Raw genomic sequence first — 24573 nt, forward strand, 5'->3', positions numbered from 1 at the left:
ACAGATTATAGTTTTTTTTTATGAATGAGTGACATATTTTTTTAATGAAATTTATCAAATGAACAATTATGTGGTTGTTCATTTACCGAATATACTCTAAAGTTATAAGATCTTATAAATAATTTGCATTTAAAGTATTAATCACTCTGTATGTTTATTTATAAGCAGAAAATATTGTGAAATAAACTTAATTTTAATGTTATCTTCATACATTTAACGATATTTTTAATTCATTAGCTTATAATTCATTAATTAATTATTTTATTGCAAGTGTAATTATCATTGTAATTGTATTTTTTCATAAAATATAAAATAAAGATTCATTATTTCAATTAAAATTCATTTTATATATCTATACTATTAAGAAAATAAGGAAAATTTTATTCCAGTCATATTTATATGACAGAATTGGTAAAAGTTATTAAATATGGTATCTCTAAGGTCTTTACTTGAATTTGTGCCTTTTCATGACTTAGATTTTTTTTTTATTGCCAGATATCGAGATACATCAATTTATCTAATGATAGTAAAGTTAGCAGACATCTGAAAATTTTAAAAACTTTGAAATAATAAATTAAAACGTTTATAAAATAAAAATAAAAGAATGCATGTTTAGAAAATTAAAAATTCAGTACATGCATTTTTTTTAAATTGATTTTTTTAATTATTTAATTTTTTTATATGTAATTAAACAATTGTATGTCCGCTACATTGGTACTCATATTTATCTAATGAGTGTCAATGTAGCAGACATCAGACAAATTTAAAATTATAAATAAATAGAGTAAATAATTTAAAAAATAATATTTTTAAAAAATGCACTTTTTAATTTTACAATTTTATAAATGCGCATTTTTAAAAAAATTAATTTTATTAATTATTTACTCTATTGATTAATAATTTTAAATTTGTCTGATGTCTGCTACATTGACACTCATATTTATCTATGATCCTGATAGTGGCAGACAATTAACAATTTTTTGATTTTTTTTTTCCACAATTTAATCAAAAACCAAAAAAAAAACTAAAAATCTGCACATGTAGAAAATTAAAAAAACTGGAGGTGCAATTGTCTGAAATATTTTTTTTTTTTAAATTATGGTCGTTATAAAAATTTAAAAACTATTAGACGTTGGCTGATTTCAGTATCATATTTATATCGTTCGAATCACATTTTAATTACGCGGGAAAAAATGATTGTATTTATTTTCTTGTTTATATTAATCTACAGAAAACCAGGGCTTGTCACTGTAGACAATCTCGAAAGCTAGAGCATTTCCGAATGCACCCTAATTAATATAATTATTGATGATACTGAAGTTAGCAGACGTCTAGTAATTTTTGAATTTTTTTTAGACGATAAACCATAAAAAAAAAATATTTTAAAAAATTGCACCTGTAGTTCTTAAAATTTTCTACATGTGCATAATTTCATTTCATTTTTTTGCAATCGATTTTTTGAAAAACAAAAATTCAAAAATTTTCAAATATCTGCTAAGTTCAGGATCATAATTATTGACACAAATAATTTTTATAAAATCATTTTAATAAAATGATCAAATTGCAATTGAAATTTCGCGCCAAGTTGGCGCTACTGCGCGTCACTGTATTCGATGTTCAAATTTTTGCAAAAGGGGGGCGGTCGATGAATCGCAAAATCGATTGCTTCGTATCAACTGACGGTTCGATAGCGGCAGTCAGTATCATCGAAAATGGCAGTAGTAGTCGAGATCCTTTGTTACGTTTAAATTGAAACACAGTATTGCAGTTGTGTCGTGTAATTATCCATAAAATTTGTTGCTCATAGTCATTGTTTATTTAAAATGTCCAGTGTTTTTAAAATTCAAATTGTGCAAAGTGTCTGTGGCGTCATTAAGTGTTGAGTGTCAAGTGCTAGTGTAAAGTGTTGCTGAGGCTGATGCTGATGACTTCCAATAAGTTCCTGAGCAAAATCATCTGGCATCGTCTGGTGGAAAATAGCAGTTAAGTGACGTTTTTTAGCTGCAATACACTTGAAGCAATTTAAATTAAATCTCCAAGTGTATTAAGACACCCTTCTGCATATTATTTTCCCGCCAAGGTTTGTTCAAACACTTGAGTGTTTTTTTTTAATTTTTTAAATATTTTTATATCATATTCTGCCGCCATTTTATTTTGACGTATGATTTTTAATTTTTCTCCAGTTTCTAATAATTTATTATCCAAATATTTAAATTTACCGTGGGGGAAGCTGTTTATATTCAGTATCTGCCGATTGAGGGGTACTCATATTTCATGATCCTGAAGTTAGCAGACAATAAAAAATTTTCAAATTTTGTTTTTGATGATTTAATTTAAAAAAGAAAAAAAACTAAAACTATGCACATGTAGAAAATTAAAAAAACTAAAAGTGAAAATTTTTTAAATATTTTTTTTTTATAATTTATGGATTTTTTAAAAATTCAAAATTTAAGAGACGTCGGCTAACCAGTATCATAAGTTAGTAGACAATTAGTAATTTTCAGAATTTTTATTCAACAAATAAATTACAAAAAAACAAAAACTAAAAATATGCGCATTTAGAAAATTTAAAAAACTACAAGTGCAATTTTTTCAAATATTTTTTTAAAAATAATTCATTGCTTAAAAGAAGTCAAAAAATTATTAGACTTCGGTTAACTTCAATATCATTCATATTTCTTATATTCACTAGAATATACTGTTCTGTACAGCAATCCCTGATTAAAAAAAGCGATTTAAAACGATTCGAAATAAAAAATTTTAAATACTTTTTAATGCTTTTGAATACCTTGAATACTTTTGAATCCCTCTTCTTATGGGCATTTAATATTGCAAATCGTTTTAAATCGCTTTTTTTAATCAGGGATGATTACTGTTTTTTTTCCGTGTATATGCATTTTTTCTAATAACTTATAATATATATTATTAGAATGGGCCTAAACATGAATCAATTGATGTATATATTTTAGTAACTGGTAACTTATATTTTATATCATATCAGTAAATGAAAAGCAAATGAGATATAGTTTATTGAATACAGATGTGTGCTGTTTAGTTATCAATATAAGACTGACTCTCGGGTCGCGAATCAAAAACAAGTCGAAAACAAGAGAAGAAGGCATTTGTTTTCTAACTATTCAAATATTTTAAAGATCAGTTTTACATTCGTTACAATATTTATGGATAAGTAATGGTAACAATAGATAATAGTCACTACTTGAGAATAAGAAAAATAACAGAAATCATTTATTATTTCAGTGACTAATCATTTTATCTAATTGAAATCCTAATAGATGTTGCAAAATTACTTTCAATAAATATTATTCGCTTCATAGAAAAAACAGTTAACTTGAATCAAGGAAAATATTCTTAATTCGAGACATTTTTTTTATCGATTCGGAAAATAAAAATTTACTTGCACCAAGTAAACAATTATCTTCAAATTTTTATCTTGAATCAAAATTTTTTTTCTCATGTCAACATATTTTTACGCTTAAATCAAAAAATTTTATTTGTTTCAAGAGTTTATATTACTTAAAGTAAGAGGTATTTTTTGAAGCAAGATACAAAATTTTTTTGTATCAATATTGTAATTTTTTGTTTAAAAAAGAATAAAATTTCTCGGAACAAGTGCTATACTTTTCACGCAAGTATTTTCGTATGCTCCGACAAAGGAAACAAAAGTAGCTCAAGCCAAGAGAAAAAATTTCTTGGGAGAAAAGATCGATATAGAGAAGTTAATTTGTAGGAAATAAAATTGTCTACAAAAAAGATCACGTGATATTTTGTGATAAGTCTGATAGTTTCGTCGGAAAAGTAAAAAGATCTCGAAATTAACTATATATTTTAGTTCAAGCTCCAATAACTTTTGAACAGATGGATTTATCAAAAAATGATAAGAGACTTTTTTTGTAGAGCGTTTAATTCCCTACAAACATAAGTACCTGCCTTATCCGTACAATGAGCCATTTACGAAATATAAAATTCCAAACTTAAAATTTGTTTTTTTTCATGTTATTTAAATGGGAAATCAAAAACCACGAATCGCCCACTCTTAATATTAATATTAAGAGCTCAAACTTTACCAGATTTTTTTTTTCATCATCTTTAACAATATTTTCACAGTAACTAAAGAAAAAAAAATTAGTTCTTTTTTTTGGCCCACCCTACTATTCATACATCGCCTTTTGAACCAGCCATCAAATATTCACTCAAATAAATATACTTTCTAAGGATAAATTGTTTAATCGATTTTATTGAGTGAAATAACAATATTTTTAATCGTAAAATTTATAGATACTTTAAATTTGGTTAATTATTTAATGTCGAAAAAAATTATTATCATCATTGTAATTATAATTATAATCAAGAAAAATTAATCTGAAGCTGATCACCAGTCATCACTACCACCTTTGGATACTGTCATTCCACATTCAAGACGGTTAAAATAATTTGCTCTGCAATGATACGGACGACAGCAACTACCTCCTGCGGAACACTGTAATACACATAAGATATTATATTAATAATGATAATAATATTTGTCGATGATCGATATATCCGTAAATTTATATAGATCCACATCCTGGGTCAAAAATAAAACTTGATTTAGACGGGGTTTACCAAGTCGAAATTTAGAGCCGTTTCTCACAAGACAAACTCGACTTTTTTTTATGAAGATATGAAATACATTGAGTTTTCGCATTGGCTTAGACTTGAATCGTGACTAAGTAAGCCAGTTAAGACGAAAAAGTCAAAATCAAGTCGAAATTAAGACGAAAAAGTCGAGATTTTATCGGAAAACCGTCAGCAAATCGATAACTTTAAAAGAAAGTAAGGTGAAGTGAGCCTGAATAGACCCGGGATAGTCCTGAATATATATCTGCATAGATCTGTGTAGATCTGCATAGATCTTCTTATTAGATCTACAAAGACTCGGAGATTTATATAGATCTACAAGTTTCGATACCCGTGTATCAACTCAGATCGTAACACAAATATGATTTTCATCATGAATTTACTCCAACTTTTCGTCTAGTAAATTTGTATCAATTATAAAATTAATTTATTATGTCTTTGAATTGAACTTGGGATGACTTCGATAGAAACTTGCCTGAGTTTTTTCTAAATTGAATCTTTTGTCAAATTTACCGATTCAGAAATTACCAATAAACTGTTTCTATCAAGTACTTAATTTACGTAAATCAGTTTCGATTGTAAAATTAATTTAGTGAATGAACTTCAGATCACTTGTATTAAGTTATTGATACAAATTAATTATGAAAGTCATACTTGTGTCAGAATCTGAGTTTCGAGATGAAATTTAGATCTAAATTCATTATGAATACAAAATTTTTTACACGCGTATGAATCTAATGAAGCTGACATACGTAGATCGATGTATATCAGCTACATTAGATGTAAGCAGATCTACGTAGATCTACATAGATCTGAATAAATCTACGTAGATCTAATGATATATAAAAAATAAGTGTTTGCGTAGACCTGAGTAGCTCTACGTAGATCTAACCCATTTTATCACGGGACTTAATACATGAAGAGACATTTATGGTAACCGTTCCTAGTACGTTTATGAAATATCATCCCATACCGTTATGGTAATGATTACTTGGAATTATGGGATATAGGCCCATACTTTCTGGGAAAAGTTCCCATAACTATGGGAACAATCTCCATCATTATGGTAACAGTTCCCATATCGTATGTGAAAGAATTACCATAATGCAATGGTAACGGTTACTATAATATTATAGTAATGATCACTATAATATATATGGGTGCCGTTCCTATAATTAACATTTCAAAAAAACTGGTTACCATGCATTATGAGAACCATTCCCATAATATATTGTAATTGTTACCATAAATTTTTCTCAGTGTATGATAAATAAAAGAGTGATTGATAATCAAATTTCTAAAAACTTACATCTCCTCCATGTGCTATGCAAGCACTTTCGACTCCGATAGCCAACAATGCCATCAATGAAAGTAAAATAATAAGCTTTGACATTTTAATTATTTTATTGCGCTGGATACAACAGTTACGTTGGATTTGTCTTTACTGATGATACATCTAACAGTGAGGGTATTTATACCTTGATCTTAGCCGTGCACAATTGATTTCCGGTTTAATTTAATTATATTCATTTTTCCTGTTTTCGTTAATTTAAATACTGGTTGATTAATTAGACGCTTATTATTCAATAAATAACTCATCAAATTCATTTTTTATTAATCAAGGCTAACGATGTAATAATTTTTAATAATTTATTGCACATATGTAATCATATATTGAAAAAATAACGATGATAAATTTTTTTGAATAAATTGAACACAGATTTAGTATTTTTTTTCCATAAGAAATTTATTTTTCTATAAGAAATTTTTTCTAGAAAAAATATTATTTCGTAACATTAATATTCATTTTTTTATCCAATTTTATCAGCGTGTAAATTTATGTTTGTTTTTCTGATCAGTTCTTAACGTAGATAATAAAAGTACGTATTTCCATGGCATTCAAAGTAACTTCAAAGGCGCCATCTTCCAATTTAACTACCCGAGTAAAATCGTATGGTTGATCATCAACTTCATTTGATTCTGATTGCCACTGCAGTCGATTCATTTCTTCGATCCATTGATTTCCACCAAGACTAGTTTCTTTTACCGAAACTATTTCAAAGTTTGCAAAAAGATCCTAAACACAGAACAATTATTTCAATAAATGAATAAATAAATAAAAAAATAAACAATAAAATTATTTAACAAACCGCAAGATTAATAGTAACGCTCTGTGATAAAGCTCCTGCTTCATTTTTTTCAAACAAATGTTCAAGTCTCAATAAAATTGTATTATCTTTCCATGGTTCAAGTGTTAGAATTTGAAGATTTTTTGGTATCTTATTCCTCAAGCTGCTTCCCTATTAAATAAATAGAAATTTGTATCGGAATGAATATAAAAAATTTTTTCAATTTTTTGTTAAAATTTATTTTCCAAATTGAGGTCAAAAGTGTTTGAAGAAGAAATTAATTTGTGGCTCACCTGCATAGAGTAATAATTATTCCATTGATCAAACGATACATTCGCGAGGGGAGAAAACAAATACCAGGGTCTTAATGCCAAAGCAATAGCTTCTGATTTTTCAGCCAACGCAACTGTTGCTAAATCTTCAAGACTGCTGGCAAGAAGCGAATGGGTGCCTTTGGCAACGAGTCCATAACCAAAAGCTGTTTCATTTAGAGCTTCGCCGACTCCAAAAGCGTCGTCATTTAGTAACCTTCGATGTAACATTACTTCCAATTCACCATCAATCATACTGGTACCTCCTTGAGCCCGATCATTCAAAATACTCATTCGTATTTTTTGTTTCACATCTTCCAGATAAATTTTAGCAGTAACTGGGTAATAGTTACCAGCGATTAGTTCTTCTAAACTGACATTCCAAGAAGGTCGATAATTTCTTACACGTTTTAGCATTTCTCTGCCATTACTGTCTGTATAAAATGTTTTTTCCGAACTAAGATTACTTGTATACTTAGTAATTACTTCTCTTCCGACAGCATCGTCAATAGGAATAGGCCCTACTACCCATTCAAAATCAATTTTATTTTCTGAATTATAAACACGAACTATTTGACTTACGTAATTGTTAATTGTTAAATGCAACTCATTGACTACAGGCCCCGTGTAAAATTTGTGATTTCCTGAGTATGAAAAATTATGAATACTTGATTCGTTTGGACGGAAAATATAAGCTCCTGATGCGCGATAAACAAAGGCAGTATTATTTCCTTTCATACCTTCGTAATAATGGAATGATTGGGTAACTTGTAAATTGATATTTTTCCATTTTATAACAACATTACCGAGTTCATTAACACTGACGTCGTTTAAATCGTTGCCAATTGATGATACCGATGCTGGACTAATTTCTTCAACTGTATTCTGTGATTCCGTAATATAGAACGATTGATGACCCAAAGCCGGGATATCAATAGCACGAAATACTAATTCTCTTGTTGAATTGCTTATTCTTCCCGGTGTACGACGTACGAATTGCGGAATTGGTAGTAATTGTGTTACTATTTCTTTGCTAGTGTAATCTTTCACATTATAAGCGTTTCCATTGACGGGTATTCGGACGTATGTTGACATGGGTTGACTTGTTGGATTGTATAACGTAAGGACAAAGTTTCCTGATGTTTCACTAAAGACGCAGGAACTAATGTTCAATAGTAAACATGATTTGAATTCAATTTCCGGAGCTTGAGGATCTTTTTTTACCATTTTTGACAGAGCATTGGACACGATATTTGTGCCATGCATAAAACTGGCATACAAAAGTCTCGCGTAGTCTTCAGCTACGTGTTGTTTTTCTGTTCCTGTTACGGCATCGTGATGCTGCATGACACCCATCGCTTCTTTGAAATGAATCAAACCTTGGCTGTCCATTAGTTTTGACGAGACTGACAATTGCTTGGCGACCTGAAGGAAATTGTTGCCCATTCGCTCGAAAAATTTCAATGTTGGTCGAGAGGTAAAATAGCCGGTCCAAAAAGCATGAGGATCGCTACTGTACGGGAAGAAATCATCTGATTTCGTTGTCCAGGACATTTGCGCGTCATTGAGGGATTTTATGTAACACGAAGGTGTTGAGTAGAATACGTTGACTGTTGATCCATACATTTTATTCGTATATCTATAAGTACATAAAAATAATGATATAATGTACATATATATTTTAGAAAAGTATACTTATTTTTACAAATGAAGCTCAAGATTTTCCCCCGGAAATTTAAAAATTATCAGTTTGAGTTGAAAATTCAAATAATTATATTTAGAAATGATTTTAATAAATTAATAGCAGAGGATATAGGACCAAAAACTGGTGTAAATTAACGAATTATTATTTGCAACGTTTCGCAATTTATTATTGCTTCATCAGGCTTTTTTGATTTAAAACAGGCAAATTTTTTTAACCCGGGTTTATTTTAGTGGCCGCTTTTTTAGTAGATTTCATAGAAATCTATTATTTGCATTTGTCCTCATGGTGGAATTTTCAAAGAATTTTGCCATAATCTATCAAAATTCATCGAGTAGGTTCCAAAAATACCATTGGTTCAAAAGTTTATATATATGTAATATAACGCGCCTTATTGCGACGATAGCGGTCACAATTTTTAACGGATCTTAATAAAACTTGGCACACCTATTCTATGAACGATTATCACGTTTAAGTTCGGAGATGAGCAAAATCGGTCAACTAGTTTAGAAATGGTGGACATTTGAAATTCCAAAAATAACGAAAAATCCTGATTTTTCGGCTTTTTTCGTAAATAACTTTTTAACGGGTATATCTATCTTTACTGTGTAAAAAGAACTTGATAGCCGATAGAAAAAGCTATATTTTCCTTTTTTTATTTTTTGTTTTACGATAATTGTTCCACTTTTAGTAAGGGTTCAAAATCACATAATTGACTCATGTGTTATGGTGACAATGTCATTGTTTATATCTTTGAAAATTTTTGATGGGTGATTATTAAATTATATATATATATAGAAATCTACTTCCATTTCGGATGCCGAATGGCCTTTTTTCTATTTAAAAATTTTTTCTTACCTAATAAGTTTGTCCAAATTTAAAAACCACATATTTGCATTTTGGTAATTAAAGTCTTCACCCATTGTTAGAATTATATTATTTGTATTATAAGATTTCGCTTGTATTTGGCAATAAGCCAAAAATAAAGCTACCTGTTAATAGATTTTTTTTTTTAACAATTTTAATTATACTTTCATCAAAAATCAGGTCAACTCAATAATCTCGTTTTTCGAATCTCACAAATTTGTCATAAATTATCATTCGATCTCTCCCCCCACCCCCTTCTCTACCGCCTTGATCGAGTTGTAATGATGTATATAAATAATATTATCTCGCGTACCTTATCAATTTGTCCAGATTCATGAAGTACATTTCCGATTGTTGATAAGTAAAATCACCACCCATTGTAAGAATGATGTTATTTGTTTGATAATGTTTAGCTTGATAGTTTATCGTATAGTCATAAAATTCTTTTATCTGTTAAAAAGAAAAAAAATTTCAGTATTCAAATTTATTTATTTTTTAATCCGTAAATTTCGTTGTTTGTACAAAACTTTTTTTTTTGTATCAATTTCAAACACTCAGAGATTCAAAAAACGAGTTCATTTACATACTGATGTATAGTTACATTGATTTCAATTGAATAATAATAAATAAAATAAATACCTTAACTTCAATGTTATTATCTGGACTTTCCGGGTCATCGATAAGTGGATCGTCTGAACAAAGTACATCAAAACAAAATCCCGGAGGAGGTGAATAATTATTGAACAAAGCTATCGAAAACAAACTAGCCTTTTCCCCTAAATTATATGATTAAGTAAATAATAAATATTAGATAACATTTCTTTTGTAAACTACTTATTATATATTTAGTTACAGATAGCGTAACATTTAATACATTAGTCACTTTTAGTAATAATGAGTAAAAAATTATGTTAATGATTACCTAAACTCGAGCTAGCTTTCCAAAGGAACTCAGCAGTTTTATCTTTCAAACGTTTAGCTTTATCTTGATAATCCAAACGACCGAAGAACATTCCGTCGAACCCAAATTGGGCAAATAGAGAAGCTTGTTCTCGAGAATGACCAAAGGGATCAATTTGCCAACCAATTTTAGGACGAGCACATTCACCGAATGTATCATTCAAACGTCTAAAGAAATAATTTTACAAGTAAAAAAAAAATTAAATAATTAATAGCAACTAGGGGCGAAAAATTTGATCTGTTTTAAATCAACTAAAAATTCTAAGTTACGTATATTCAATTTTACTTATCAGTTGTAATTAATTACTGTTCGTTATTTAGATTATTTTCAGACTTGTTTTCAATAATTTTTAGTTTGGTTGCCTTTAGACCAAAATCAGACTTTTTTCTCAAAATATTTTGCCTCCTTTCGTTTTTGTCCAGACCAAAATCAGACTTTTTCTGTCTATTGTTTTTAAACTGTTTCTGATCGTCTTTAGATTAAAAACATCTTAAAATTTCTATAAGAATTTAAAGACAGGTCACCTAGTTTAAATACAGTTTAGTTAAACTATAGTCTAAAACCAAGTGTGTAGTCAAAATTAACACACTTGTCAATTAACATTGAAACGCCATAAGCAATCTATAGATATTTAATACACCGTGAAACGTGTTTCAAATTACTACAAAAAACTATAGTTTCGCTGATGGCCTTAAACATAGAACACATCTAATATGTGTTAAAATAATACACTTGTAACACACTTGGTTTTAATGATAAGATTTGGTCCGATTTTCGTCTCGACTGTGTTTAGACTAATTCGTCTCCTTTTCAACTAATTGATCTGTCTTTGAATTTTTACAAAAATTGTAAGCTGCTTTTGATCTAACGAAGATCAAAAACAGACCAAAAATAATAGATAGAAAAATCCGGTTTTCACAACGAGTCCATTATGGAGCACAACATCTCCCGCTATCACGTCCGAGGTGTGCAAAAGTCTGATTATGGTCTGGATAAAAACCAAAGAAGCCAAAATATTTTGATAAAAAATTCTGATTTTGATCTACAGGCAACCAAAACCAGACTAGAAATTCTGGAAAACAAGTCTAAAAATCGTCAAAACAAGAAATAATACGGGCCAAACTTGATCAAATTTCACAAGTTAATTGAATACAAATCAAAAGTAAAATTGAATAAAAGTAATTTAAAATTTTTAGTTGATCCAAAACAGATAAAATTTTTCGATCGGATGACTTGTAAATAAAAAGATACCAAAAAAGAAAAATCATCAAATAAATACCGAAATCCCCAAGTAGATTGATCAATAATTGAATGATAATGCGTCGTGGCTTCGTCATTCATACTCCATGCTCCTCCAATAATTTCTAAACGACCTTCATTTATAAATGATCTAACTTCTTCTTTGATTTTATCATCTTGACGTTGCCACCATTTCCACAAAAATGCCGTCTCAACATAAATAAATCTAAAAATAAACAAAAATCAATTTTATGATCAATAAAGCAATAGTTCTATAACTTAATATGAGGGAATAGATATTTACTTCCGAGCAGGATCATGTCTCAAAGCTTCAATGACAGTATCAATTATATACTGCACTCCTGCTTTTTGAGTTAAGGATCTACCTTTAAATTAAATTTAATTATTCATTTATTATAACTGTGTATGATAATTATTTTTTATTATTTATACATTTAATTTATCGTTGGGAAATTAATTAATGACTTTTCGTCCAGATAATTAATTATAAATTTAATTGAAGTGCGCGTAGACTTCTGATAATCACAATTAAAAATTAATATAACTAGTGGTTTGTTATTGTTTACTCTTTCAATATTTTGACTATCTTATAGCAACAAAGATTTTTTAGACTTCTATATATATCATTAAAAATGTAAAAGATCAGTAACATTTAGCGTTCACTCGGAATCAAAAACAGTCAATTTCCGGCTCCAAATTTCCATGTTTCAGAATCTTAATCTTAATATATCTTCATAGCTATTCAGTTTTCGAAAAAAGTACATGATACCTTTTTTGTAGAAAATTTAAAGCCCTACAAAAAAGGTTTCTTACAATTTTTCAAATAATTCAATATTTACAAAGATAATTACCAAAAACCAATCAAACTTTTTTTGATAAACTGTAAACTTGGAAAAAAAAAATTTTTTTGAATTTTTCTTATTAAAATAAATATACTTTTTAAAATATCAAATTTTTCCATCAATTCTATGTCAAAGTACATTTACTTTCAATTAATTTGTCTCAAGATTTAGTAGAAATTATTAAAAATCAAAAAAGTTTTTAAATTTTTATACAACAATCATTTTTCCCATTTTTTTGTCACAACTTTTTTTTGTGATTCAAAAGAAAAATTTATCATAAAAATGGATTCTAAGTTTTATCGAAATATTTAAATAATATTTCTTATATATTATATATAGTAGATTGATTTTTACAGCTGATCAAAGACGCCGGGGTCTTATAGATTGTGACCTTTATGATTCGTACCGGAAGTGTGGTCATCGAGAGTTCATTTTTTACATAAAAGTCATAAATTTCTTATAACAAAATACAGTTGGACCTCGTTATAAGACTATCACTCTGTCTTTTTTATAAACCAGGTATCGCGATAGTTTGAGAGAGAAACTAATAGACTTATAACGAGGTCCTAATATAATTAAAAATTGTTTATCATCCAAAAAAAAATTTCGCACAATGAAATACTTAAATTTAAAAAAAAATTAATTTTTATGATCCTTACTTCCATAATAATATTGATCTACTGTTTTTAACCAGCCAACATCGTCATGTGTATGTGGTACTAAATGAACATTTAATTTTTTCGGATCTATTTTTGGGCATGACTAGAAAAAATTCAACAATTATTACTATTATTTAACAATATTTTACAAAAATATTTACCTCATATCCACAAGTTTTTCTTGAAGTTTTTTCTTCTGAAAAGTCACGTACAATTCCGGCAAAACATAAAAATGAGCATAATAATAATAATAGTATAGATAAAACGCGTTTGAACATGATTCGCTCAGGACGCTTGTATTACTGAAGGGAATTCTTTCGTGAGCGTTAGCATAAACACTAATGAGATAATAACAGCCTTTTGAACTTATATACGCTTACTAATACTATGTTTATTTTATGTCCATGTTAGTAAAAATGTATACGCACACAATAATAAAAATCTATAATCTTCGACTGTAGCGTGTATTAATGACCGATAAAGAGATTAAAAAAATGTATTAATAAATGAAAAAAACTCAATTTATAATGATTTTTTACAATAATCGGAATTTAGGTTTTTTTTAAACAATATTTATTATTTCTTAGTTTTTTTTATTTTTATTAAAATTTGATTTTTAAAACATTCTGATAGAAGTCTTTCAAAATATTTTATTTTTGTTTATTATTAAATTATAATTAAAAGAAAAAAAAACTTCATTGTTGTACAGTAGCGTTAATTTTTTTACCCTCATGGAAAATAAAAAAAAAAAAATTAGTCGCAAATAAGAATTTAAGAATTTTATTAAAAGTTGATAAGATTGTTTAGTTGGTTAAGGGGGGAAAGGGGACTGTGACATAACAAAAAGAGCATATTTTTGTGATTTTTTTTTTCAAAGCGTCTTCTTTTTAAAAATTTTTAAAATTAGTGACATTATTGAGCATCATTTCAAGAATATTCTGCTAAATTTTGATAAAAAAATTTTGAAAAATAAGCCAGTGGTAGTGGGGAGAGACGAGTCACCTTAAAAAAAAGTCTCCATGCGGTAGGCAGGATAACTCATGACTGCTTCATCTGAAATCAAAAAACCAAAAAGATTTCTTTAGTACATAAGTTTATCTTGGATTTGAACGAAGGATTTTCTTTTTTCAATAACTACTTATTTTTTAATTAAACAAAAGGAGCAATTTTTGGTACAAATCAGAATTTTTTGATTGCACCTTTACCAAAAATTCAAAAATGAATATTTTGTTTATTCCTTCGTTCAAATCCAAGATAAACTTATGTACTAAAGAAATCTTTTTGGCCTTTTGATTTCAGATGAAGCAGTCATGAGTTATCCTGCCTATCGCATGGAGAATTTTTTTTAAGGTGACTCGTCTCTCCCCACTACCACTGGCTTATTTTTCAATATTTTCTTATGAAAATTTAGCAGAATATTCTTGAAATGATGCTTAATAATGTCACAAATTTTAAGAATTTTAATAAAGAACACACTCTGAAAAAAAAATTACAAAAATATCCTCTTTTTTTGTATGTCAGACCCCTTTCCCCCTTAAGCAGTTTACGATGATTATATGTCCATTAAAGTGCTTGCTGTAAAGAAGATATCCGTTTAATAGGTAATTGTTGTCAAAATATATACAGAGACATTTGTTTGAGCTTTTATTATTTTATCAGTTTTAACAATTATGTATTTTCAATTATTTTTATTACAATGAATCTTCATATTTTTAGTGGGCAAAATATTGTGATACTTCGTATCATTAGTATTTTATTAAATTTCATCAGTGTATAAATTTATGTTCATTTATCTGATTAGTATTTAACATACAAAATAAAAGTACGTATTTCCGTGGCGTTTAAAGTAACTTCAAAACCGCCATCTTCTGATTCAACTACAGGATTAGAATCGTTTGATTGATCATCAACTTCATTTGATTGCCACTGCAATCGATTTACTTCTTCAATTGGTTGATTTCCACCAAGGCTGGTTTCTTTTACAGAAACTATTCCAAGGTTGGCAAAAAGATCCTAAACACAAAACAATTATTTTAATAAATGAATACATAAATAAATAAAAAATTAAACAATAAAATTATTTAACCAACCGCAAGATCAATAGTAACGCTCTGTGATAAAGCTCCAGCTTCATTTTTTTCAAACAAATGTTCAAGTCTCAATAAAATTGTATTATCTTTCCATGGTTCAAGTGTTAGAATTTGAAGATTTTTTGGTATCTCATTCAGCAAGCTGCTTCCCTATTAAATAAATAGAAATTTGTATCGGAATGAATATAAAAAATAATTTTTTCAATTTTTTATTAAAATTTATTTTCCAAATTGAGGTCAAAAGTGTTTGAAGAAGAAATTAATTTGTGGCTCACCTGCATAGAGTAATAATTATTCCATTGATCAAACGATACATTCACGAGGGGAGAAAACAAATACCAGGGTCTTAATGCCAAAGCAATAGCTTCTGATTTTTCAGCCAACGCAACTGTTGCTAAATCTTCAAGACTGTTGGCAAGAAGCGAATGGGTGCCTTTGGCAACGAGTCCATAACCAAAAGCTGTTTCATTTAGAGCCTCGCCGACTCCAAAACCATCGTCATGTAGTAACCTTCGATGTAACATTACTTCCAATTCACCATCAATCATACTGGTACCTCCTTGAGCCCGATCATTCAAAATACTCATTCGTATTTTTTGTTCCACATCTTCCAAATAAATTTTAGTAGTAACTGGATAATAGTTACCAGCAATTGGTTCTTCTAAGCTAACATCCCAAGTAGGACGATAATTTCTCACACGTTTCATCATTTGTCGACCATTGCTGTCAGTATAAAATATTTTTTCTGAATCAAGATTACTTGTATATTTAGTGATTACTTCTTTTCCAACATTATCATCAATAGGAATAGGACCTACTACCCATTCAAAATCAATTTTATTTTCTAAATTATAAACACGTACTATCTGACTTATGAAATCGTTGATTGTTAAATGCAGCTCATTGACTACAGGTCCAGTATAATATCTATGATTTCCTAAGTATCGGAAATTAAGGAGTTTTGATTCTTTTGGACGGAAAATATAAGCTCCCGATGCGCGATGCTCAAAGTCAGCATTATCTCCTTCCATGCCCTCGTAATAATGGAATGATTGGGTAACATGTAAATTTATATTGTTCCATTTTATAACAACATTACCGAGTTCGTTTACACTGACGCTGTATAAATCATTACTAATTGATGATACTGATGCTGGACTAATTTCTCCAACTGTATTCGGTGATTCCGTTATATAGAACGATTGATGACCCAAAGCCGGGATATCAATAGCACGAAATACTAATTCGTTTGTGGCACTGCTTATTCTTCCCGGTATTTGACGTACAAATTCTGGAATTGGTAATAATTGTGTTACTATTTCATCACCAGTGTGAGCTTTCACATTATAATTGTTTCCATTGACGGGTACTCGGACGTATGTTGACATGGGTTGACTTGTTGGATTGTATAATGTAAGGACAAAGTTTCCTGATGTTTCACTAAAGACGCAGGAACTAATGTTCAATAGTAAACATGATTTGAATTCAATTTCCGGAGCTTGAGGATCTTTTTTTAACATTTTTGACAGAGCATCGGACACGATATTCGCGCCATGCATAAAACCGTCATACAAACGTCTATCGTAGTCGTCATCGACGTGTTGTTTTTCTGTTCCTGTTATGGCATCGTGATGCTGCACGACACCCACTGCTTCTTTGAAATGAATCAAATCTTGGCTGTCCATTAGTTTTGAAGAGACTGACAATTGCTTGGCGACCTGAAGGAAATTGTTGCCCATACGTTCGAAAAATTTGAATGTTGGTCGAGAAGTAAAATAGCCGGTCCAAAAAGCATGAGGATCGCTACTGTACGGGAAGAAATCATCTGATTTTGTTGTCCAGGACAATTGCGCGTCGTGAAGGGATTTTAAGTAACACGAGGGTGTTGAGTAGAATACGTTGACTGCTGATCCATACATTTCTTTTGTATATCTAAAAGTACATAGAAGTAATAACATTATGCAAATAAATATATACTTATTGTCGTAAATAAAGTTACAACAATTTTTGACTGAAATTTAAAAGTTACAAAAAAAAGTCTGAGTGAATTTTGCAAATATTTCGGTATTTATGTAGAAGTAGGGGCCACCTCATTTATGAAAGTTCCAAGTGCATACACATTAAAGATCTATAATTAAATTATTTCTACGTGTTCTGCAACACGGCTGATTGAATTTTCTGTATGTATTTATGTCTTTAACACAAGATATCTATCCGAACCTTGTAACTAAAGTATGCAAAATTGATAAAAAATAACATAAAATCATGTTAATTTTCAAAAATAAATTTTTCTAATAAATATCTAGTAATTTTATATAATACCGTAAGATGGACAGTGGTGATAGAAAGGTCTAACTAAGAGCTACAAAGATTTTTTGAACTCTTGTAATAGTGAAAATTGGCATATTTCTGTTAGTTCAATATACCAATATTTCTCTAATTATTTAATTATCCGGACAAGTGCAAGGAATAATTTTTGTAGTGCTTTGAAATTTCTTAAAAAAATATATGATTGTACTTTTTTTTTCAAAACTGTATTGTTATTGAGATATGAGTAGAAAATTCAAGATTGAGATTTCGGAATCTATAGATATATATAGAGCGCTATAGAGTTCGCATGTCGAAAATATTCATTTATTAAACAACAGGATACTTGAAACAAGAAATTTTTGTCTATCAATTAGACGCTAATTCTTACTGATGTGTATTTTCGTGGCAGGTTTTTTTAGCTTAAATTTTTCTTACCTAATAAGTTTGTCCATGTTTAAAAACCACATATTAGCATTCTGGTAAGAAAAATCTTCACCCATTGTTAGAATTATATTATTTGTATTATAATATTTTGCTTGTTCTTGGCAATAATCAACAAAAGCAGCTATCTGTTAACAGATTTTTATTGTATTTACTTAAAAGAATTTCAGGGATTCGAAATATTATAGTTTATTTTATACATTAATGCATGTTGTTATATATATTTGCATTTAATAATAATAAATAAAATAAATACCTTAGCTTCAACATTATTTTCTGGACTTTCCGGGTCATCGATAACAGGATCATCTAAACACAGTATATCAAAACAAAATCCCGGAGGAGCTAAATAGCCATTGAACAAAACTACCGTAAATAAATCGGCTTTATCCCCTGAAATATTAGAGTAAGTAAATGAAATATGTTTCTTTATATTATTGATGAATATTCATTCATAGACAGTGTAATATTTAATATATTAGTCAAACTCTTACTACCCTAGCGGATCCGAATTATGATAAATTACCGTATTTTACAGTAATTTGCGGTAAATTACTGTAGAACAAGGCTAATTACGGTAATTTGCGGTATGATACGACAACTTACTGCAAATCCCGGCATTTTTGCCGTAATTTACGGTATTCGGAATAATTACGGTAAAATAGGGTATTTTACGATGGAATACCGCAATATTATCGCAAATTTGAGGTAAATTACAGCAGGATTGCGCAAATTCACGGTGAATTAATCGTACCTTTACCGTAAAATATCCCACATGACCGTCAAATACCGTAGTTTACTATGAAATATCATAATTTACCGCAAAATACCGTATTTTACTGTAATTCTTCCCAATACCGTAAATTAGTGTAATTACCGTAATTCAGATCCATCAGGGTGGTAATCATTTCAAATCCTAGAAAAACCGGTAAAATACCGTTATTATGGCACTTGGGCGAATTACCGCACATTACCGTAAAATACGGTATTTTCGGTAAATTGCGATATTTTGCGGTAAATTACAGTATTCTATGGCAAATTTGCGGTAACATTGCGGCATTTCACCGTCAAGTGCCATAATTTACGGTTCTCAGAATAATTACCCTAAAAATACAGTATTTTACGGCAAATTCCGGTAATTTACGGCGAACACAGCATTTTATGGCAAATTTGCAGTAAATTGCGGTATTTCGCTGTAAAAATACAGTAATTGACGATAAAATGCGGTAATTTACGGTGATTCGGATCCGCTAGAGGAATTATGTTAATAATTACCTAAACTTGAGCTCCCTTTCCAAATAAGCTCAGCAGTTTTATTTAATAAGCGATTATTTTTGTCTTGCCAATCTAAACGACCGAAGAACATTCCATCAAACCCAAATTGGGCAAAAAGAGAAGCTTGTTCTCGAGAATGACCAAAGGGATCAATTTGCCAACCGATTTTAGGACGAGCACATTCACCAAGCATATCATCCCAACGTCTAGATCGAATAATTTGAGAAACAACAAAAATAAATATTAAAATTAGTAACTTATAGAAAAAAAAGTTATCTTGAGTCAAAAAAATATTTTGGAAGGCAAAGGTTTTCGGAAACCAAGTCAAGATTTTCTTGAGCCAAGAGAATTTGTCGGTTTAAAAATTTTCTTGAATCAAGGATATTTACTTTCAGTCGAGAATTTTTAACTTCCCGCTAAGAAAATTGCAAATTTTCAAAAAAGGGAAGTTATTGGTTTCGGTCTGATTTTCGAAAATCGAGTTTTCATCAGATGTCGACGTTTTGAGGTCCTAGGAAACTATTCTGACTATTCCCGGATGGACGTCCGTGTGTGTGTGTGTGTGTGTGTGTGTGTGTGTGTGTGTGTGTGTGTGTGTGTGTGTGTGAACTTTTTTTTGTCCGACGATATCTTTGAAACGGATGAACCGATTTGAACGTACTTGGTGGCGATCGAAAGAGCTCACCAAAACTTAGTCTTGATTAGATTTTGGGGTAAATCGATCATGTAGTTTACAAGTTATACAAAGAATAAGAATTAAAAAAATTTTTTTTTTTTGGTTTTTTATTGATTTCTCAGAAACGACTTATACGATCAACTCCAAAATCTAATCAGCTCTAGAACTTGATAAAACGCGTCGATTGCCGCCTTAGCCATCTCAATCGGATAATTCGTTCGAGAGTTATCGCGGGCAAAAGAAATGGTAAAAAACGGTTTTTTGCGAATATCTTCGAAACAACTGAACCGAACAATTTCAAAATTTTCTCAGCTCTAGAACTCAATAAAATACGCCGATTGCCACCTCAACCATCAAAATCGGTCAATTCGTTCGTGAGATATCGTGGGAGAAAGAAATGCTAACATCGGTTTTTTTCAAAAACAATGGCACACAAAAGTATTTTCGAGCTCGAAGAGCTCGAAAATCCATTCACAACAATGTTTTCGAGCTCAAGGAGCTCGAAAACAGTGGGAAGTTTTGGGGCTGGCCCGCAGGGTCAACCGATAGACAGATTTTTTTTTCTGTGTAAATAAAAAGACTTAAAAGAAAAAAATTAAATAATGACCTAAATCCCCATGTGGTTTGATCAATAATTGATTGATAATGTGTTGTGGCTTCATCATTCATACACCATCCTCCGCCAATAATTTCTAAACGACCTTCATTTACAAGTGATCTAACTTCTTCTTTGGTTTTATCATTTTGACGCTGCCACCACTTCCAAAAAAATGAAGATTCAACATAAACAAATCTAAAAATAAACAAAGAACAATTTTATGATCAATATAGCAATAGTTTTATAACTTAATATAAGGGAATAGATATTTACCTCCGAGTAGGATCACGTTTTAAAGCTTGAATGACGTCATCAATAATATACTGTACTCCTGCTTTGAAAATGTAGGATTTACCTTAAAATAAAATTCAGTTATTTATTTATTATCACTACACATTACTAGAATATATTACTAATCATTTAAATTACTAGCAGGCTTTTGCGTGCTGACGCGCACCCATTATTTTTTACCTCTTGTAATGTTTGGATAACTACCTGGCACGCTCCCCTTATAAAAGTCGTTACTAAAAATATTCATAATGGATGCCTATTGTCCATATTAGCTGCTAATATGACCAACCATGCCTATAGCAACCGTTGCAATGATAACAGTATCCATTACAACCGTTGCCATGACAGCAGTCTCCATAGCAACCGTTGCCATGACAGCAGCCTCCATAGCAACCGTTGCCATGATAGCAACCTCCATAGCAACCGTTGTCATGACAACAGTCTCCATAACAACCGTTGACATGACAGCAGTCTCCTTAGTAACCGTTGCTACGGCAACAGACTCTATAGCAACCGTTGCCATGACGACTATAAGCGGTGACATAACATCAACTTTTTAGAATAGATTATTATTCACATTTTATAATTTATGGATAGTAAACAGATATTTAATTAGATACTACAAAGAATACTTTCTATTCTGAAAAAAATATTTTCACCTATTTTTGATAAATTCAGGTCATTGTTAATTGAGCATTTTTTTTTTCTTAATTTAAATATTTAAAAAACCATCGATTAACTGAAGAAAGTGCACTGAAACTGATTCCACTTTTGGAAGTTTTAGTACACATATAAATCTATGTATACATATATACATCAAGGCTACGCTACTAAAGTACCTTAAATGAGCATATACAATTTTTCACCATTTTCTGAATAGTAAAAAAAAATTAAAAAACACAAAATTGTAAATGAAAAAATTTTAGTTCTTTTTCTATTCTTGCCATAATAAAACCCTCAACATATTTATGAACAACCGAATTATTCAGAGCTTCCAAAAACTTTTTTAATTGTTTTAAATGAATTTGTTTATTTTTCAACTGTCCAAATATTATGTCAAAAAAATCTTTTTCCTTTAAAATTTATTATTAACCATTAATAACAATATACAAAAAAAAATTTGCTTTTTAAATATTTTATTTGTTTTTTAAGAAAACAATTTGTTACGAAAGAAAGCTCGAACGCGACAAAACTTATTTTAAATTCTAAAAAAATAAACGAAAACAAAAGTCTGTCTTAAAATATCAAAAAACAAACTTTTTTTGTATCTTGTAATTTATTGTCAATAATAAATTTTGGAGGCAGATTTTTTTAATATAATATTTAAACAGATGAAATATTAAATTAAGAAAATCTCTCTCCTGTAAGATAAAAAAAACTTTGTTTTTTTTTTAATTTTTTATAACCCACCTTCGATTTTGTTTATTTTTTTAAAGTTAAAAAAAAATTTTGTCGTGCTCAGTTTTTATTTATAACAAATTATTTTCTTAAAAAAGCATTTAAAAAATTAAAAAAAAAAGACAATTTTGCATATTGAAAAATTTTTTCGAATTTTTCATCCAAATTAATTTTTGAACAAGTCTGCAGATTATTTTGTCTTTCTTTGGCTAATGAAACCTCTCACCATAAGATTAATACTGAGGCTCTATGCACTATTCTATACCCGGAGAGAAAATTATGGTGACCATTCCTTGTGCGTGTATGGAATATTAACCCATAATGTTACAGTAATAATTATTCGGAAGTATGGGGTAGTCGCCTATATTGTCTGGAAAAGATTCCATAACTATGAGAATAATTTCTATAATTATGGTAATAGTTCCTATATCATATGGTAGTTGATTAAAAATAATGATTACTATCATTAAGGTCTTAAGACCGAGATTCGGCGAACAGATCATTCCGATACTAGCCTAATATGTGTACCAGTTTCCAACCTATTGTATAGCCAATGTGACTAACTTGAAACAACCGAATATTGGACCGATACGTCCATGTCGGATCTCGAGATTTCCACATGGGTAAAGAAAAGATAACCATAGTAGCATGCATGCGTTACCATGGTAACGATTACCATAATGATATAGGAACTATTCTCATATACTATAGGAACTAAAACTATAGAGATGGGAATGGTTACCATAATTTGTATGGGTTTCGTTCGTATAATCGATATCTCAAAAAAACTTATAACCATACGATATCGGAACTATTCCAATAATATATTCTAATTGTTACTGTAAACTTTTTTCCGCGTAATCTAGCGGTCGGTAGTTTAATTGTTAAAAAATTTTTATTTGTTTACGAAAACTATTTGAACAAAGCCTTTATTTGCTGTACTAAGGGCCGCTCTGTTCGTCTATTCAGGTGCAAAAAAGTGCCAACCCCCTTAATCTTTTACGGAACATCATATAATTGTAATAATAACATAATTGAAAACTAACCATTATTGCAAAAGATTGTTCTATACACGGAAAAAAATTAATCGTGAATGCAACATGATGCACTCTTGGTAAATAAACATGACAAATCATGTGAATGCCACATGATTTTCTCATGTTACCGCAACATGATTATCATGTGAATGCAACATGACAAATCATGTGAATGCCACATGATTTTCTCATGTTACCGCAACATGACTATCATGTGAATGCAACATGACAAATCATGTGAATGCAACATGATTTCATCATGTTTATTTACCAAGACTGCATCATGTTGCATTCACGATTAATTTTTTTCCGTGTATAGTGAAATATTTAAAATATAAAATACATAATTTTTTGTTTTTCTTACTTCCATAATAATATTGATCGATTGTTTTTAACCATCCAGGATCGCTGTGTGTATGTGGTACTAAATGAACATTTAGTTTGTTCGGATCTGTTTTCGGGCAAGACTATAAAAAGTTTAACAATTATTATTTCAATATATATATGTATAGATAGATATATATATTATTTCATAATAGTCATTTAAAATTATTTACCTCATATCCACAAGTTCTTTTTTCTGAGGAGTCACGTTCGATTTCGGCAAAACATACTAATATGCTTAAGAATAATAGCAATACAGATACAGCTGGTTTGAACATGATTCGCTCAAGACGCTGATACTACTGAATCATCCGGTCGGAAAGATCCAAAAAGTAACGATCGCTGATTAAAATCGATGCAAGATAATTTTTTCGGCTGATATTACAATGCGCAAACCAAAACTGCGCGCGCATCTACACGGAAAATTGAATTTTGTTTTGGAATTCTCTCGGTTGTCTGATAAATTGCATATATGCAGTTTTGACATCTTATAAAATTTTTTTTAAAAAGGAAAGCTTCATATAAACAGAGCCTTACACACGTCACACGGGAAATGATATGAATAGATTTCCGGGGACTCCCAACCTCGCGTTCTAATGAAAACTCGATTTTCGAATATCGAGGTAAAAAAAAGGAATTACCACTATACCACTCTAAAACTACGACTTGACGACTGTTAAATCACCATAAATTTACTGTGGAAT

The 24573-nt window shown here is 29.8% G+C and overlaps 2 protein-coding genes across 3 annotated transcripts; both read right to left on the minus strand.

Annotated features, from left to right (window-relative positions):
- Positions 1 to 4235: 4235 nt before the first annotated feature.
- Positions 4236 to 13715, minus strand: LOC130674511 (lysosomal alpha-mannosidase-like). Of its 2 annotated transcripts, none has more exons than XM_057479857.1 (11): positions 13531 to 13715; positions 13370 to 13472; positions 12152 to 12233; positions 11888 to 12073; positions 10570 to 10775; positions 10287 to 10423; positions 9639 to 9772; positions 7061 to 8717; positions 6789 to 6938; positions 5948 to 6715; positions 4236 to 4498 (listed from the first exon to the last, which is right to left on the minus strand). In XM_057479857.1, exons 1-10 carry the CDS (start codon positions 13645 to 13647, stop codon positions 6494 to 6496), a joined length of 2994 nt encoding a protein of 997 aa, XP_057335840.1. In that variant the 5' UTR covers positions 13648 to 13715; the 3' UTR covers positions 4236 to 4498; positions 5948 to 6493. The 2 variants fall into 2 exon arrangements, with proteins under 2 accessions (XP_057335840.1, XP_057335839.1); XM_057479856.1 differs by lacking the exon at positions 9639 to 9772 and adding an exon at positions 9961 to 10097.
- A 1285-nt stretch (positions 13716 to 15000) lies between these two features.
- Positions 15001 to 24205, minus strand: LOC130674617 (lysosomal alpha-mannosidase-like). Its single transcript, XM_057479996.1, has 10 exons — positions 24043 to 24205; positions 23850 to 23952; positions 21033 to 21114; positions 20769 to 20954; positions 19486 to 19691; positions 18467 to 18603; positions 18205 to 18338; positions 15735 to 17391; positions 15460 to 15609; positions 15001 to 15382 (listed from the first exon to the last, which is right to left on the minus strand). Exons 1-10 carry the CDS (start codon positions 24145 to 24147, stop codon positions 15167 to 15169), a joined length of 2976 nt encoding a protein of 991 aa, XP_057335979.1. The 5' UTR covers positions 24148 to 24205; the 3' UTR covers positions 15001 to 15166.
- Positions 24206 to 24573: the final 368 nt, after the last annotated feature.

Source organism: Microplitis mediator, chromosome 9 (assembly GCF_029852145.1).
Source record: "Microplitis mediator isolate UGA2020A chromosome 9, iyMicMedi2.1, whole genome shotgun sequence".
Lineage (NCBI taxonomy): Eukaryota > Metazoa > Arthropoda > Insecta > Hymenoptera > Braconidae > Microplitis > Microplitis mediator.

Excerpts from the sequence above, each read along its gene's own strand:
- LOC130674511 (XM_057479856.1), bottom strand. The coding sequence starts at position 13,647 with ATGTTCAAACGCGTTTTATCTATACTATTATTATTATTATGCTCATTT. Across the intron at positions 13,473-13,530 it reads GAAAAACTTGTGGATATGAG|TCATGCCCAAAAATAGATCC; the intron begins GTAAATATTTTT and ends AATTTTTTCTAG. Across the intron at positions 12,234-13,369 it reads AGATCAATATTATTATGGAA|GTAGATCCTTAACTCAAAAA; the intron begins GTAAGGATCATA and ends TTTAATTTAAAG.
- LOC130674617 (XM_057479996.1), bottom strand. The coding sequence starts at position 24,147 with ATGTTCAAACCAGCTGTATCTGTATTGCTATTATTCTTAAGCATATTA. Across the intron at positions 21,115-23,849 it reads CGATCAATATTATTATGGAA|GTAAATCCTACATTTTCAAA; the intron begins GTAAGAAAAACA and ends TTTTATTTTAAG. Across the intron at positions 20,955-21,032 it reads AAACGTGATCCTACTCGGAG|ATTTGTTTATGTTGAATCTT; the intron begins GTAAATATCTAT and ends GTTTATTTTTAG.